This window comes from Macaca nemestrina, chromosome X (assembly GCF_043159975.1).
Source record: "Macaca nemestrina isolate mMacNem1 chromosome X, mMacNem.hap1, whole genome shotgun sequence".
Classification (NCBI taxonomy): domain Eukaryota; kingdom Metazoa; phylum Chordata; class Mammalia; order Primates; family Cercopithecidae; genus Macaca; species Macaca nemestrina.
In genome coordinates this window covers 140,577,074-140,592,662 of record NC_092145.1, presented here as the reverse complement: position 1 = coordinate 140,592,662, position 15,589 = coordinate 140,577,074, and the positions used below count along the sequence as shown (strand labels likewise).

The 15,589-nt window shown below is 41.0% G+C and overlaps 1 protein-coding gene and 2 non-coding genes across 3 annotated transcripts; all 3 read right to left on the bottom strand.

Annotated features, from left to right (window-relative positions):
- On the bottom strand, positions 1–15,572 carry LOC105478206 (eukaryotic translation initiation factor 1A X-linked). Its single transcript, XM_011735328.2, has 7 exons — positions 15,358–15,572; positions 10,608–10,691; positions 7,788–7,891; positions 6,052–6,102; positions 4,286–4,367; positions 2,364–2,455; positions 1–210 (listed from the first exon to the last, which is right to left on the bottom strand). The coding sequence occupies exons 1-7, from the start codon at positions 15,371–15,373 to the stop codon at positions 205–207; spliced, it is 435 nt and encodes a 144-aa protein (XP_011733630.1). The 5' UTR covers positions 15,374–15,572; the 3' UTR covers positions 1–204.
- Positions 8,115–8,184, bottom strand: LOC112426016 (small nucleolar RNA U2-30). The gene has a single exon (XR_003017261.1). It is a non-coding gene; the product is annotated as a small nucleolar RNA U2-30 (small nucleolar RNA).
- On the bottom strand, positions 8,338–8,417 carry LOC112426017 (small nucleolar RNA U2-19). Its single transcript, XR_003017262.1, has one exon. It is a non-coding gene; the product is annotated as a small nucleolar RNA U2-19 (small nucleolar RNA).
- Positions 15,573–15,589: the final 17 nt, after the last annotated feature.

Below are 15,589 nucleotides of genomic sequence, written 5' to 3'. Positions count from 1 at the left end.
AAAAGAACAAAGTGGGCTTAACATCTCACTTAAGATAATTCAGCATTATCAGTTTTTTAAAAAACAAGAAATACCTTAGAAACAAATCAGTCTGCTTTAACAAATTGCATTCATGCTAATGAAATTTTAATCTTCTTTGTCATGGTCAAAATCCAAATTGTAGGACAATCCAGAAAAGATGGAATGTAAAATGTTGAGTTCAATTTAGATCTGGAAGGGAAAAGAACATCAGATGAAAGGAAAAAGAATTCTTATATTCCAACAGTCTACTCCATATATAAGGGAGACTTTCACCTCCTTAGGCTACCTGAGAAACAAATAGTTTGAAGAAGAAATTTCTATAATTCTGGCCTGCTATAAGTAAATCGTTTTGATCTCCTTTGTAATGTTACATGTTATGCAAAATATTCTTAATAAAGTTTACTGTCTCCTTCCTTTCCTTTAATGCTAGTAATTTGAGATTTTTGTATCTTGTGGATGGGAGGAGACACGGGAAGCATGATACCATCCCTTCAAGAACAGGACCAGTGTGATACTGACCTAATTCTCCTGAGTCAATCTGGCTACAGTTAAAACATCTATAAACCACCTGGAGAAATGTCTCAAAGAAGTAGGGTTCTCAGGTGACAGAGTCAACTTTTACAAAATGTTCAAGAGAACTCTTTAATAATCACTGTCCTTACTGTCTCTTTTCCAGCCAGCCAGCTGGGTCCAGTTCTGAGGAGGTGTTGGCCCAGATCCAGAATTTTTTACTGAGAAAATCTTGACCATGCCTAGATTCTCAACCCATTATCTTGGTGCATGCGGCTTTATATTCATGCATGTTCTCTGGTTAGGTTCCTTAATTTTTTTTTTTTTTTTTAAAGAGGCCTTCTACCCCTGCTCAGATGTCAAAATGTTTGGGTTGGCACTTAATCCACACGTCAGCTGCAAGTTCTTACCAAAAATAGAATTAATTCTATTGTCAAAATATTAGTAACAGTTTAGTCACAAGACTCCTCTTGGCTCAGGGTCTCCAAAATTAAGAAAATAACAGAACAATATGTTTATTTCTCACTTCCTATTTTTGTGTATGTGTTAAAATGTCTGTAACATTAGTAATTTAACTCAGGTGTGAGTATTCTTGGTCAGGAACAACTGCTCTAGGTATTCTGAAATTCCATCTCTGCATCAAATTTAACGTTATTATGTTATTTATTTAGAGACAAGGTCTGGCTATGTTGCCCAGGCTAGTCTTGAGCTCCTGGGCTCAGGTGATCCTCCCATCAGCCTCCTGAGTAGATGGGACTATGGGTGCATACCACCACATCTGACTTATTATTGTTTTTGGGTTGAAATACACAGGTGGTTTCTGAACTACATTTTAGTTAAAGAGGTTTGAAAAGAGCCCAAAACAGATTTAAGAGTAACACCCCAATCACTAAATAAATTTATACTGCCAAAAGAATAAGTTTGAATTTCATTCAAATACAGTAACAGCAGAAGTGTAGTAAAGCATTTACACTTATGGGCATTACTACTTTATTATTAGGATAGACAATCCATTTTCCTCAAAATAAACATACCAACCGCCCAAGAGTTTGCCAACAGTACACATCCAACAGCTAAAAATACCATAATTGGCAATAGGCTTCCATTTTGACAAGGCTTTCAGTGTATGTTGTAATTCCAATCTTCATATCAAGCTGATTCAAACAAGATTCTTTCAACACACTAATATTTCAATTAAAAAGGCATGTTCCTTTGATAAGATCTATTTTTCAACTGTCCACTAAATTTTTTAATAGCTATCTCTTTAGAGACTCATAATTAGACAAATCATGCTTACAGTGGCTGGCGTCAATATTGCCAATGCAAACACTGACCTTTTTAGGAAGAGAAATTGAAGAGGGTTGTAAGAATTCTCAAAATAGGGCCAGGCGTGGTGGCTCACGCCTGTAATCCCAGCACTTTGGGAGGCCAAGGAGGGCAGATCTCCTGAGGTCAGGAGTTCGAGACCAGTCTGGCCAACATGGTGAAACCTCATCTCTACTAAAAATACAAATATTAGCCAGGTGTGGTGGCACGCGCCTGTAGTCCCAGCTATTCGGGAGGCTGAGGCAGGAGAATGGCTTGAACCCAGAAGGCAGAGGTTGCAGTGAGCTGAGATTGCACCACTGCACTCCAGCCTGGGTGACAGAATGAAACTCCATCTCAAAAAAAAAAAAAAGAATTCTCAAAATAAACAGTTTGACTAGGTGTCTTCTACATAATACTATTTAATTCAGACAATTCTCAAAATATACCCTTATTTATGTTAGGGGAAAGTTGGTTTCTCCATGGATAATAACAAAAATTGGAAAACACAAGGTACATCTACTTACGTCATCAATATCTTCATCATCATCTCCGATGTCATCGAACTGAATTTCATCATCATCTCCAGGACCAAATGTATCAGTTTCATTGATTTTAGCTAAGGACACAGTAAGAAATACACTGGTAAGTCAGCACTGTAATTTAATCAAAGTTTCATCATAAGAAAAGCATTCCTAACTTTTATATAACACAATTACTATGAAGAATATTATATGAAGCAAAATTCCCTGTAGTGTCACTGCTATGTCAAGATGGGAGTATCTGTGTTACCATTTTCTTTTGTTTGCAAAGGTATTTTCAGTAAGGAAGGCTCTAATTACACTAATTCTGAAGCTATTATAACTTCCAGGTATACTTCTCAAAAGGTTTGAGCACATGGTAACAACGTATTTCCTTAAGAATAGCTGGTTTGGCCGGGCGCGGTGGCTCAAGCCTGTAATCCCAGCACTTTGGGAGGCCGAGACGGGCGGATCACGAGGTCAGGAGATCGAGACCATCCTGGCTAACACGGTGAAACCCCGTCTCTACTAAAAAATACAAAAAACTAGCCGGGCGAGGTGGCGGGCGCCTGTAGTCCCAGCTACTCGGGAGGCTGAGGCAGGAGAATGGCGTAAACCCGGGAGGCGGAGCTTGCAGTGAGCTGAGATCCGGCCACTGCACTCCAGCCTGGGCGGCAGAGCGAGACTCCGTCTCAAAAAAAAAAAAAAAAAAAAAAAAACAAGAATAGCTGGTTCACTAATCATCAGATAGACTCATCAATGAGAAAGATCTGGTCAAATCATGATTATCCCTAAAGAAATGAAAATGAACCAGGAAGCGCTAGTCCTATTCCTAGATACATTAACATTTATTAGATCAGAAATGCTAAGTAATTTCAGCAGGACTTTCATGCTTAAGTAAAATTAATACTTTCGTGCTTAAGTAAAACATAATAAAATTAAGTTTTTTCATAATAAGATACAACAGAGCCAAAAACAGTAACTGCCAAGTGAAAATGCAGGCCTACAAAATAGTATGTCAAGTGCATTTCTCGTTTGATGAGGTTGTAAGGGACTTATTTTTAGGTTTTCTGCTTTAAGAATTCATTACTTTTGTATTTGGAAGGGTGAAAACCAAGAATGCTGCTTTTAAAAAATCCTACGGGATACTGTTACACAACGATAAAATGAAAATAGAACTTTTTACCCCGTCTCTACTAAAAATACAAAATTAGCTGGGCATGGTGGTGCATGCCTGTAATCCCAGCTGCTTCGGAGGCTGAGAATTGCTTGAACCGGGGAGGCAGAGGTTGCAGTGAGCCAAGATTGCACCACTGCACTCCAGCCTGGGCAACCGAGTGAGACTCCATTTCAAAACAAACAAATAAACAAACAAACAAACAAAATCAGTAATAGTACCTAATTATGTGCCCTTGCTTCATGTTTTTGTTTTTGTTTTTAATTTTTTTTCAGACAAGGTCTTGCTTTGTCACTGAGGCTCGAGTACAGTGGCATGATCACAGGTCACTGCATCCTCGAACTCCTGGACTCAAGCAGTCCTCCCGTCTTGGCCTCCCAAGTAGCTGAGACTTACAGGCATGTGCCACCACGCCTGGCTGACGTGTACTTCATGTTTAACCCATATGAGCACTGACAGTCTCTCAAGAAAGGAATTTTAAAATAGATACTATAACAAAATTATTCCTTTAGTTAGCATTATGTGGAACTCCAAAGCTTACAGAATATAACTCCTCACTATATTTATTGGGAACAGAATTCCAGTAATTTCTTTCTTAAAATATCTAGTATTATGAAGCATAAGCAGGCATACTTAAAACTAAAAATGTAAGCACTAAAGTAAATAAGCAAAATCCACAGTTCCTTCACCTAAACAGCAACAGATAACCTAAATACCATATGACAAGTTAATACAGTAACTCAGACATTACCATGCTCTGGAAGCTCGCCGTATGCCTTCAGACTTCTAGCTTCATCTGCATTGTATTTTAAAATCACATCAGCTTTGTTATCCTTAAATAGAGACAAATAACTTTAAAAACTGATCATGACGAAATATTATCAGTTATTTCATAAATTCTCATATTGAATAAACAATCAAATCTCACCATTTTATTATAAATCTCCTTTTAAATTTTAAAGCTTTCTCATACCCTCTGAAAAAGATCCTTGGGTTTAACCCAGGAGGAAGTTTATGTACATGGCTGAATGATTATTAACAGGCTTGGGAAATATATTTAAAGATCTCACTTAATAAGAGCAGAACTGTGAAGACCCCATATTTTAGATTATTTAATATTACCCTTTGATTAGAAGTCTTTTGAAGTACAAAAGGTCCCTGGGACAATAATTTGCAGGGTGATCAAACACTGCAATTCCAAAACTGAGACTGAACTGAGACTGGTACAATGACCTAAGCAAATTATACCTTTCTGCATTATCTGTGCTTCTTTGGCTATGTATCATAACAATCTCCTGTGGAGTTTTTGTATCTTCTGAAGATAGATTAGCAGATGTGAAGAGAAGCCCAAGATTTAGTATTGTGAGAAGTTCTTTGCTATTTCTGATGCAAAAGTCCCACTGAGAAATACTGTCTTAGAATGTTCTACTTCCCTATTTGAAAATAATTTAACTCAGTTAAGGGAGAAAACTGATTGCTTCAACTTCAAGGACAGTGTGATTCAGATCAGTACTTCTTAAAATGTAAAGTGTATAGAAGCCCATGGAGATCTTATTAAAATGCATGCTCTGACTGAAGAGTCAAAGAATGTGTATTTCTAACAAGCTTCCAGAAGATGCTATTGAGCCAAAGACCACGCCGTAAGTGGGAGGGGCACGGAAGGATCACGAAAAATTTCAAATCAGAAGTTGGTCCTGGCTGTTACTTTACAGTTAAAATGTTACTCATTTCGGACCCTTGGTGTCCTTATCTATCGAACAGGAAATTACTTATTCTTCCTATTCCTGGGGTTATTGTTAGATCATAAGAAAAAAAGGGACATTAAAATGGTATGAATTTAAAGCAAGCTTTCTCACCTCAGCGCTACGGATTATTGTGAGGTGGACTGTTCTCTGTTATGGGATGCTGTCCTGTGCCCACCTCAGCCTCTATTTACTACACGCTAGCAGCACTGCACCCATCACCCAGTTGTGACAACCAGAAGTCTCCAGACACTGCCAATGTCCCCTGGAGGGCAAAATTGCCCACGGTTGAGAAACAATGGTTTAAAGTGAAGATTTAAATTATTTATTCTGGATTAAAAAAAAAAATCAAAGCATGCTCAAGGCTATACAAATACAGACAGTATCACACAGGGATGATTTCCAATAGGTGGATGTCAAATGGATTTCACAGACCCACAATGAGTCTACAGAGTCAAGGGTTACGATCATGAAAGGCAATCACCATTTTCTTTCTTTCCCAAGTGCTCCTCTATATTTATAGCACATACCTATGTCGTGATGTGTATTATAATTACTTGTGTGCTTAATTCTCTCCACTACCAGGCTATGAGCCTTTTGTGGGATGGGCACTTAACTCATTCAGCTGTATCCTCTAGAATAATGGCTCCCAGATTTTGATTTAAACATAATCCCTGGGATACCTAGCACAATGCCTAAAATGAAACTGGCTCTTAAGAAATGGCTCATCAAATTCAAGCCAGTAAAATATGAAAAATTTACATGTAATTTTTACCTGGTAGTCTCGGAGACCGACCAATATAATGTCCGAGGTATTTATCCAAACCTACAAAAGAAAAGTCACTGCCCGTCATATTTCAAATAACGAAGAATCAAGAAATTCCAGAGTAACAATCAATTAGTTTAGAAATTAAAAGATTTTAGGCCGGGAGCGGTGGCTCACGCCTGTAATCCCAGGATTCTGGGAGGCCAAGGTGGGCGGATCACCTGAGGTCAGGAGTTCGAGACCAGCCTGGCCAACATGGCAAAAACCCATCTCTATTAAAAACTACAAAAATTAGCTGGGCGTGGTGGCAGGCACCTGTAATCCCAGCTACTCGGGAGGCTGAGGCTGGAGAATCGCTTGAACCCGGGAGATGGAGGTTGCAGTGAGCCAAGACTGCACCACTGCATTCCAGCCTGGGCAACACAGTGAGACTCCGTTTCAAAAAAATAAACTTCTTTAAAAGAAAAAAAAAAAAAAAAGAAATTAAAAGATTTTAGTTTGGGCTGGCTCACACCTATAATCCCAGCACCTTGGGAGGCTGAATCTGGCAGATCACTTGAGGTCAGGAGTTCAAGACCAGCCTGGCCAAAATGGTAAAACCTTGTCTTTACTAAAAATACAAAAATTAGCCAGGCGTGGTGGTGCATGCCTATAATCCCAGCTACTCAGGAGGCTGAGGCCAGAGAAACACTTGAACCTGGGAGGCGGAGGTTGCACTGAGCCAAGATTACGCCACTGTACTTCAGTCTGGATGACAGAGCGAGACTCTGTCTCAAAAAAAAAAAAAAAAGAAAGACCCCCATATCAAATTTAAAAAAATACAAAATCAGAGTTGGGACTTTTAGTCAACCTGATTAATAAATCTGCCTGAATAACTACTGTGATGGTGAATTAATCATTACTTTCCAAGGCAGTCCATTCACAATGACATTCAGGAAATGCAACATTAATACAATGCTTATGTAATATAACTCATATTCAAATTTTCTTAATGTACATTTCACAGCTATATGTCCAATTCCTAAACCAGAATCCAAACAAGGGCCACCTACTACATTTAACTGTCAGGTCTCTTTAAGTCTCCTTGAAACTAGAATAGTGCCCCAACTTTTTTTTTTTAAACTTTCATGACAGTAACATTTCATTAAGAGCTGGGCCATCTGGCTAGGTACAGTGGCTCATGCCTATAATCCCAGCATTTTGGGAGGCCAAGGCGGGCTGACTGCTTGAGCTCAGGAGTTCGAAACCAGCCTAAGCAACATGGAGAAACCCCATCTCTACAAAAAATACAGAAATTCGCCAGGCATGGTGGCACAGGCCTGTAGTCCCTGCTACATGGGAGGCTGAAGTGGGAGGATCACTTGAACCAAGGAGGGTGAAGCTACAGTGAGCCCAGATCATGCCACTACACTACAGGCTGGGTGATAAAGTAAGACCCTGGGTCAAAAAAAAAAAAAAAAAGACAAGGAGAAAAAAAGCTGGGCCTTTTGTTTCTGCAGAATGTCTCTCAATTTGGACTTTTTGGGCAGGAATACAACGTAAGTGATACAAATGATTCTTTAACATTAGAATCTGTATAAAATTACCATTACAGACCTTGTTATTTGCCTTATAGGTAAATCACTGTTTACCTAGGTAAGTCTTTTGGGAATTTCCAAAAATGAAGTCCATGGACAGTTAAAAACTGTTAGAGGGATTTTCCCCCTTAACCAATTTTATATTAAAGTAAAACAAATCACACCTACCTTTTTTCTCAATTTTCCTCTGATGTGACATAACCTCTTTACACCATCAAAACACATTGCTTCTAGCCGTCCATTTCCCAACATTTTGATTACCTGAGCATACTCTAGCGGGGAGAAAGGAAAAGGGTATGGAATATTGTTCAACTTTTGATAACAGCAACTTAAAGTCCACATAAAACTGTCAAGAGAATAAAGTTGCACCAGTTGGGAATAAATACATATATTAAAAATATAAACAAACATAAGGGAGTGATAAATATCAAGTTAGTTAATGGCAGAGCTAGAACCAAGACTCTATAATGCCATTTCTTTCTTTCTTCTTTTTCCTGAGCTCAGGTCAAGTGTAGAAACCTTCACAGTTACAAAGGTCAGTAGTAAAACCTTTACATCATTGCCCAGAAATGATTAGGCTTTCATGGACATACATATGCACCCCCTCACCCCCAATCTCATTCATTCCTACAACTGCTACCTTTATAAACACATGTGGGTGCACACACACACACCAGACATATGCCCTTATTGTTTTACATTGTTTTCTAGTTTTGCTTCTCAGAACTGTAGAGATCATGCATCAGGTAGACTAGAAAACCTTCTGAAGTTCAGATTTGGCTAGTTTCATCACTGATCCACTTCAGTAAAAGCAGATCTCAGAGAATGTAATGCATTTCTATAACATACGGTCTCTGCTATTAGACATGTTTTAATTATCAACTCATCCTGAATAAGTAGATTAACTACCCCACTTTTAGCTCTCCTTTACCTCAGTACCTTTAGGAGCAATTCTCATATAATTTTTAGTTCATTTAGCAAACAAAAACAAACTTCAAACAATGTCTTTTTTGAATTAGAATATGACTAACCCCCAGAGAGAATGTCCATTAATTTGTAAATATACTGAGACTTCACTTTGAAAGGCTCAGTAGTGGGGTTGACTTGTGGAAGTGAATTACTCAGACTACAGTGAGCCCAGCACCCACCTACCACCTCAACATGGTTGGTCAACTCAAAGGCAGCCTTTCTTCCGAAGTGAGAGAAGTTGTAGTAATAAAACAGTGTCTGCCCAAGTCAAGTCAGCTGCTATTTTAGAGGCAAGGATGACCAAGGCTAAGAAACAAAAGGATTTTTAGCCAGAAAATGTATCTCGTGTTTACTGGTTTATATGTATGGCATAATAAATCCACCCAAAGTTCTATTAAAAGCTAAAGTACTGGAAATGATTGGAATACCTGACAAAATATGAATTTGGAGTATATACTAGATATTATATCAATGTCAAATTACCTGAGTGTGATAATTCTCTTCTAGTTATATAAGAAAATATATTTGCTCTCAGGAGATACATGATCAAGTAAAGGAAAAGTAACATGATGTCTCTAAATTTCAAAAGGTCCTCAAGAAATCCTACATATGGGGCTGGGTACGGTGGCTCACGCCTATAATCCCAGCACTTTGGGAGACCAAGACAGGTGGATCATGAGGTCAGGAGATCAAGACCATCCTGGCTAACACAGTGAAACTCCGTCTTTACTAAAAATACAAAAAAAATAGCTGGGCATGGCAGCGGGCGCCTGTAGTCTCAGCTACTCGGGAGGCTGAGGCAGGAGAATGGCGTGAACCCGGGAGGCGGAGCTTGTAGTGAGCCAAGATCGCACCACTGCACTCCAGCCTGGGTGACAGAGCGAGACTCCACCTCAAAAAAAAAAAAAAAAAAAAAAAGGAATCCTACATATATATGTACATATATATTTCTTTATACGTGTGTGTACATATGAGGGATTTAAGGGAGTTTGTTGCACTAATACTGCAACTTTCTGTAGGTTTGAAATGACTCGAAATAAAAGTAACAGGAAAGGGCAAACGATCCAGTTAGGGTTTATTTGACTGGTGCTATGTACCCTGGTCTGGCACTTACAAAATTCTTCAGTCTAATAAGGTCAGTTAACTGTTCAGTTTCATTTTATTGTAGTTTATGAAGTTACATGCTAATGGCACCGGAGAATGGAGAGGTCTATAAGGGCCTCAGGCTCATCCTTCAAATGTCCATGGTCTACTCAACATATTATGCACACCATTCACTATCAAAAATGTTAATCATAGAACTGTCAACTAAATCATAGAACTGTCAACCATAGCTTTTGAGGCTCAATTCCCTCTGAACTATACGACACATTCTTAGTTCCCAGTACTTTGGGAGGTCATGGTGGGAGAATCACTTGAGCCCAGGAGTTCGAGAACAGCCTGGGTGACATATGAAGACCTCCTCTCTATTAAAAAAAAAAAAATTTTTTTTTTTTTTTTTTTTTGAGACGGAGTCTCCCTCTGGCACCCAGGCTGGAGTGCAGTGGTGCGATCTTGGCTCACTGCAACCTCCGCCTCCCAGGTTCAAACAATTCTCCTGCCTCAGAATCCTGAGTAGCTGGGATTACAGGCATGCACCACCACGCCCAGTTAATTTTGTATTTTTAGTAGAGACGGGGTTTCATCATGTTGGTCAGGCTGGTCGCGAACTCCTGACCTCGTGATCTGCCCGCCTCGGCCTCCCAAAGTGCTGGGATTACAGGCATGAACCACCGCGCCCAGCCTAAAAAAATTTTTTAAATTAGCCAGACATGGTGGTATGTGCCTGTAGTTCCGAATACTCGGGAGGCTGAATGAAAGCACTGCTTCGGCTCAGGAGGTCATGGCTGCAGTGAGCTGTAATCGTGCCACCGCACTTCACCCTGGGCAACGGGCAAGACCCTGTCTCAAAAAAGTAAAGTCCCCAGCTAAAAAAGAAAGGATGTTATTTTAAAAAGCGTAATTTATGAAAACACTTACCCTGACCATCCTCTTTGAACACCAGTTCTCTTTTTTCAGATTCATTCTCATTCTTACCTCTGCGTCTATTTTTACCTCCTTTACCTGATGGTTTAAAAAAAAGGACGTAAATGACATTAATTATCCATAAAACATATGAAATAAAATGAAATTAAGGCTTATAAAACCATTTTTTAGGCCGGGCGCGGTGGCTCAAGCCTGTAATCCCAGCACTTTGGGAGGCCGAGACGGGCGGATCACGAGGTCGGGAGATCGAGACCATCCTGGCTAACATGGTGAAACCCCGTCTCTACTAAAAAATACAAAAAACTAGCCGAGCGCCTGTAGTCCCAGCTACTGGGGAGGCTGAGGCAGGAGAATGGCGTAAACCCGGGAGGCAGAGCTTGCAGTGAGCTGAGATCCGGCCACTGCACTCCAGCCTGGGCGGCAGAGCGAGACTCCGTCTCCAAAAAAAAAAAAAAAACCATTTTTTAAAAGATCACTTAAATTTAAAAATTCACCTATTTCAGCTACTCAATCATATTAAATTTACAATCTCCAATCCCAACATTAACACATTATCACCTCCCTACCCTTCTTGGAATTTCCTTTGGGGATTTTTCTGACATAAAATACACATAAATAGCAGATATTATACTAAAAAATATAGAAAAACATTTCACTTTGGCATCCATCCTTTTGAAATAAAAATGCAATTCTATATATATTCTTCTAAGCGGAAATCTTGGATGCCTTCTAAAGCCAGGCCCTATGCAAGGAACCCAATACTTTGTAGTTTTGTTTTTTTTTTTTTTTTTGAGACGGAGTCTCACTCTGTCGCCCAGGCTGTAGTGCAGTGGTGCGATCTGGGCTCACTGCAAGCTCCGCCTCCTGGGTTTACGCCATTCTCCTGCCTCAGCCTCTCGAGTAGCTGGGACTACAGGCGCCCGCCACCTCGCCCGGCTAGTTTTTTGTATTTTTAGTAGAGACGGGGTTTCACCGTGTTAGCCAGGATGGTCTCGATCCCCTGACCTCGTGATCTGCCCGCCTCGGCCTCCCAAAGTGCTGGGATTACAGGCTTGAGCCACCGCGCCCGGCCTGGAACACGATACTTTGAAAATTAAGTGAAGACAGTGTCTGGACAGAGAACTATGGTTTTCAAACTTTTAGTAGCAGAGGACCATAAACATCGAAATCTCACTGGGTGCAGTGGTGTGCGCCTAGGGTCTCAGCTACTCAGGGGGCTCAGGTGGGAGGATCACTTGAGCAAGCCCAGGAGGTTCCAGGCTAGCCTGGGCAACATAGAGAGACACTGTCTCTTAAAAAATATCCGTTCGGTACCCAATTTTTTTTTATAATGCTGGTCCCTACTCAACATCCCTGTTTCTATTATATAACCCCAGTGAGCATGCTCTTAACCACTATGCAATAATTCTGCCCATTTACTTGTCACAATCACCCGATGAGGTCACAACATTCATTTATTCCCAGTTTACCCATGAGTTCCCTGAAGCTCAGAGAAGTTCAGTAACTCGCCTGGCTTCAGTGAGTGAATCAGCTCACTGATGGCAGTCAGTAAGCTGGGGTGACCAGAGTCACAATGTTTTTTTGTCCCTAGCCGCCACATTAGGTTACCTATCCACAGCATTTTGCTCCCATTCCAGAAAGGAAACCACATTGGCAGCCATTTCCAAAAGGCAGGAAAAAGGCTGTAAGTGGTAATGACACTAAGAGACTCATGGGAAGAGCTTAGAAGCAGCAAAAAGTTCATAACCCAAATGGAATCATTTTTTTTTTTTTTTTTTTTTTTTTTTTTTTTGAGACGGAGTCTCGCTGTGTCTCCCAGGCTGGAGTGCAGTGGCGTGATCTCGGCTCACTGCAAGCTCCGCCTCCCGGGTTCACGCCATTCTCCCGCCTCAGCCTCCCAAGTAGCTGAGACTACAGGCGCCCGCCACCACGCCCGGCTAGTTTTTTGTATTTTTAGTAGAGACGGGGTTTCACCATGTTAGCCAGGATAGTCTCGATCTCCTGACCTCGTGATCCACCCGCCTCGGCCTCCCAAAGTGCTGGGATTACAGGCTTGAGCCACCGCGCCTGGCCCCAAATGGAATCATTAATGTGCACCTGATCACTGCAAAGACCTCTAACTTCTTGAATCAAGTCCACTTACTCTCTCCTGGGGCAGTCTCACATTGCTCTGTGCTATTTTAGGGGGGCCTCTACAATTTCCTGACCCGCTCAGAGTCCTTAGAATTCAGTATCTGAGGCATTCTTAGGGAACACTGAAACTAATTTCCTAGAAAGAGAAAAGTATGAAGCCATTAATCATGCCAGATCTGCAAAACAGAGTGCAAGCTCCTTTAGGGCAAGATCATACCTGCTCTGTTTCCTGAGTTATATACCTGAGTTCACTAATTCTTCAAATGAATTGGTCAAGAATAGTCCATACATCCCTAACGGAGTGGTGAGTTAAAAATCATAGGCAGTAACTTCTTCAAAGTGTGGGAGCACTATACCCTAAATGCTTATGAGTGGGCCAAATGATACCCCTTTTCCTGATTTGAGGATGGGTTTCTAAGAATTTCTAGAATAAGTTGATATGAATCAATCCAAAGCAAAAGTCACTTAACACATAGTATGTGGCAAATTTTACCCTTACTTGTGTAACCACAGCTTATATTCACAGGGCTTCTGGATTTTCCAATGCAGAAAAACAGAACAATAAATGACTTTATTTCTACATTAGTAAAACCTATCTCAAAAAATTCAGGGATCATGAAAAGTACCATTCCTCTAAGTAAGATAACTAAGAACTGATTGGTTTCAAGACAGTACAGGAATGATAAACACCAAACTCAGCCTGGTGATAACCTCCAAAAAAGAGTAAAAGGTGATTAGGGCTTTACCTCAATTTGCGTTGTAATTCTTAAATTCAGAGTTTCCAGGTTCTGAGAAACCCCTGGGTTCCCAGGTCCATTATGTTAGTTGTATTTTTTGTATGCCTCAAATATTATTTAAGAAACCATTCATTACTTGTCAACTTACCAGAATTAACCATACCCTGATCATTCCCCTTTGTATTTTATTGCCATGTAATGGGATGTTCTTTAAATTCTCTGTTGAATGAATGAGACTAGGTCTGAGTGTACAACAATTAAAGTGACATCAACATTCTTTAAACCAGAGTTGTTTTGGAGAAATTCCCAGAGAGGCTCTTTCTTAAGACATGAGGCTAGGGAACTAGATGTGATTTAGTGTAGAAGTCCTATCCCCTTGGAACCAAAGCAGAACCTATTATTCACCTAAGGGTGGAGTTGACAGGAGGAAGGTGACTTAAACCAACAAATATTTATTGAGCATCTACTAAGTGGCAAGTGCTAGCAATCGAATGTGATTAAGACAGATACTATTCCTGCCTTTTAGAGCTTACAGCCTGGTGGAAGAATTGAAAATCTTATTACTAGAAATAAAGGTGAGAATAAGATGGAAGTGATCCCCTTACCATCTCAGAGAGAATAAAGGATTATACAGAAGAAAACCTAAGACTTAAAAAATTTTTTGTTTATAACTCGATCTTTTCCAAAATAATGAGCAGTGAAAATCCTTGCTACAAAAAGTTTGATCTCCGAGGGCAGCAAGGTGGAGAGCCCCCGAGAGGACTGCACCAACTTGTGCACAGAACACCTTGACCAAGTACCCTAAGGGATAAAGTAATAAGTGACAGCTACAAAGAGGAAATGTGGTAGAATTCCTGGAGCCAGCTGTCAAGTAGAAAAGAGAGCAGAAGTAGGCCTGTGTCAGGGAAAGATTTCCTAAGAATGAATAATCAAAGGAGACTACTTATGGACTATGAAGTATGCTCCTCTCCTGTAGGAAAATACAATATTTTCCCTATATTTACTTGCACAATTTTCTTCAACAAGTTATAAGGCTATTAAAAATGACAGGAACACTGTAAATCTATAAAAGTAATTTATTTATAAGTGTTACGCCTTTTTTTTTTTTTTTTTAAGATTAGGCCTTTCGTTTTGGAAATCCCAAATAAAGTTATCCTCAAGTCTGATCATTTGTGAATCCTTAGCCTCAGAATGGAGAAAACTTAAATTAGGTCTTTATTCTCACAACATATGCATGATCTGAAGCAAAAGTAGAAAACTTGGCTAAATATGGAATAAGTCTTCAGCAAACAAACATAAGCTATATCCTGTAAAGGGATGGAGAGAGTAAATCTCTAGAAGTGAGCCTTAGAAATGCATCAAGGTTTCACCCACTGTTCACAAGGGACAACGAGCAGCCTCAACAATACTGAACTGTCCATAAAGAGACCCATGCAGGAGTACCTGGTGCTCACGAACGCGGACAGCACTCTTTTAAAAAAAGTTCAGAACGGCTTCCAGGGATTAACCCCTCATGCCCGGGAAGGCCAGATGGGCCTATCTACTAAGCCTAGGCCGCCCGGTGTAGGGTTCCCGCCACCATCGCCACCGAGCCGCGGTCAGTCTGGCGCGAATCAGGAGCAAAAGCCCATTCTCCCGCAGGAGGCCCTACAAAAATGGCGTCGGCTCCACCCCAATGTGGCCAAACTGGGCAACAGGAGTTTACTTCCCAGCTCCTCTCCCGAGCTCAGAGTCGCGTGTGGGGCGCCCAGCCGCGGGCAGGTAGGGTGGGAAGGAAAAAGGGTCACTGCGACCTGGGTGACCTGCAATCTACGGGCGGGACCTGGGAAACTCGGCCGAGGAGGGCCGTGGTCCGGGGGTCCGGGCGGCATTACCTTTATTCTTGGGCATGGCGGTGGCGGCGACCTCGCGGGGTCTCTGACTTCTTTCCGGGTAACGGCGACCGAGGCGGTTGCTGCTCCGAGGGGCGACACGAGGGAGCGCGCGGGACCAAGGAGGTGCTGGAGGCTAGGCAGCGTGCGCGAGAGAGGATCGCAACCGAGCTCTTCAGAGATCCGCCAGCGTCCACGCTCGGCGGCAGCAAATGGCGTCGCGACTGCTTGCGTC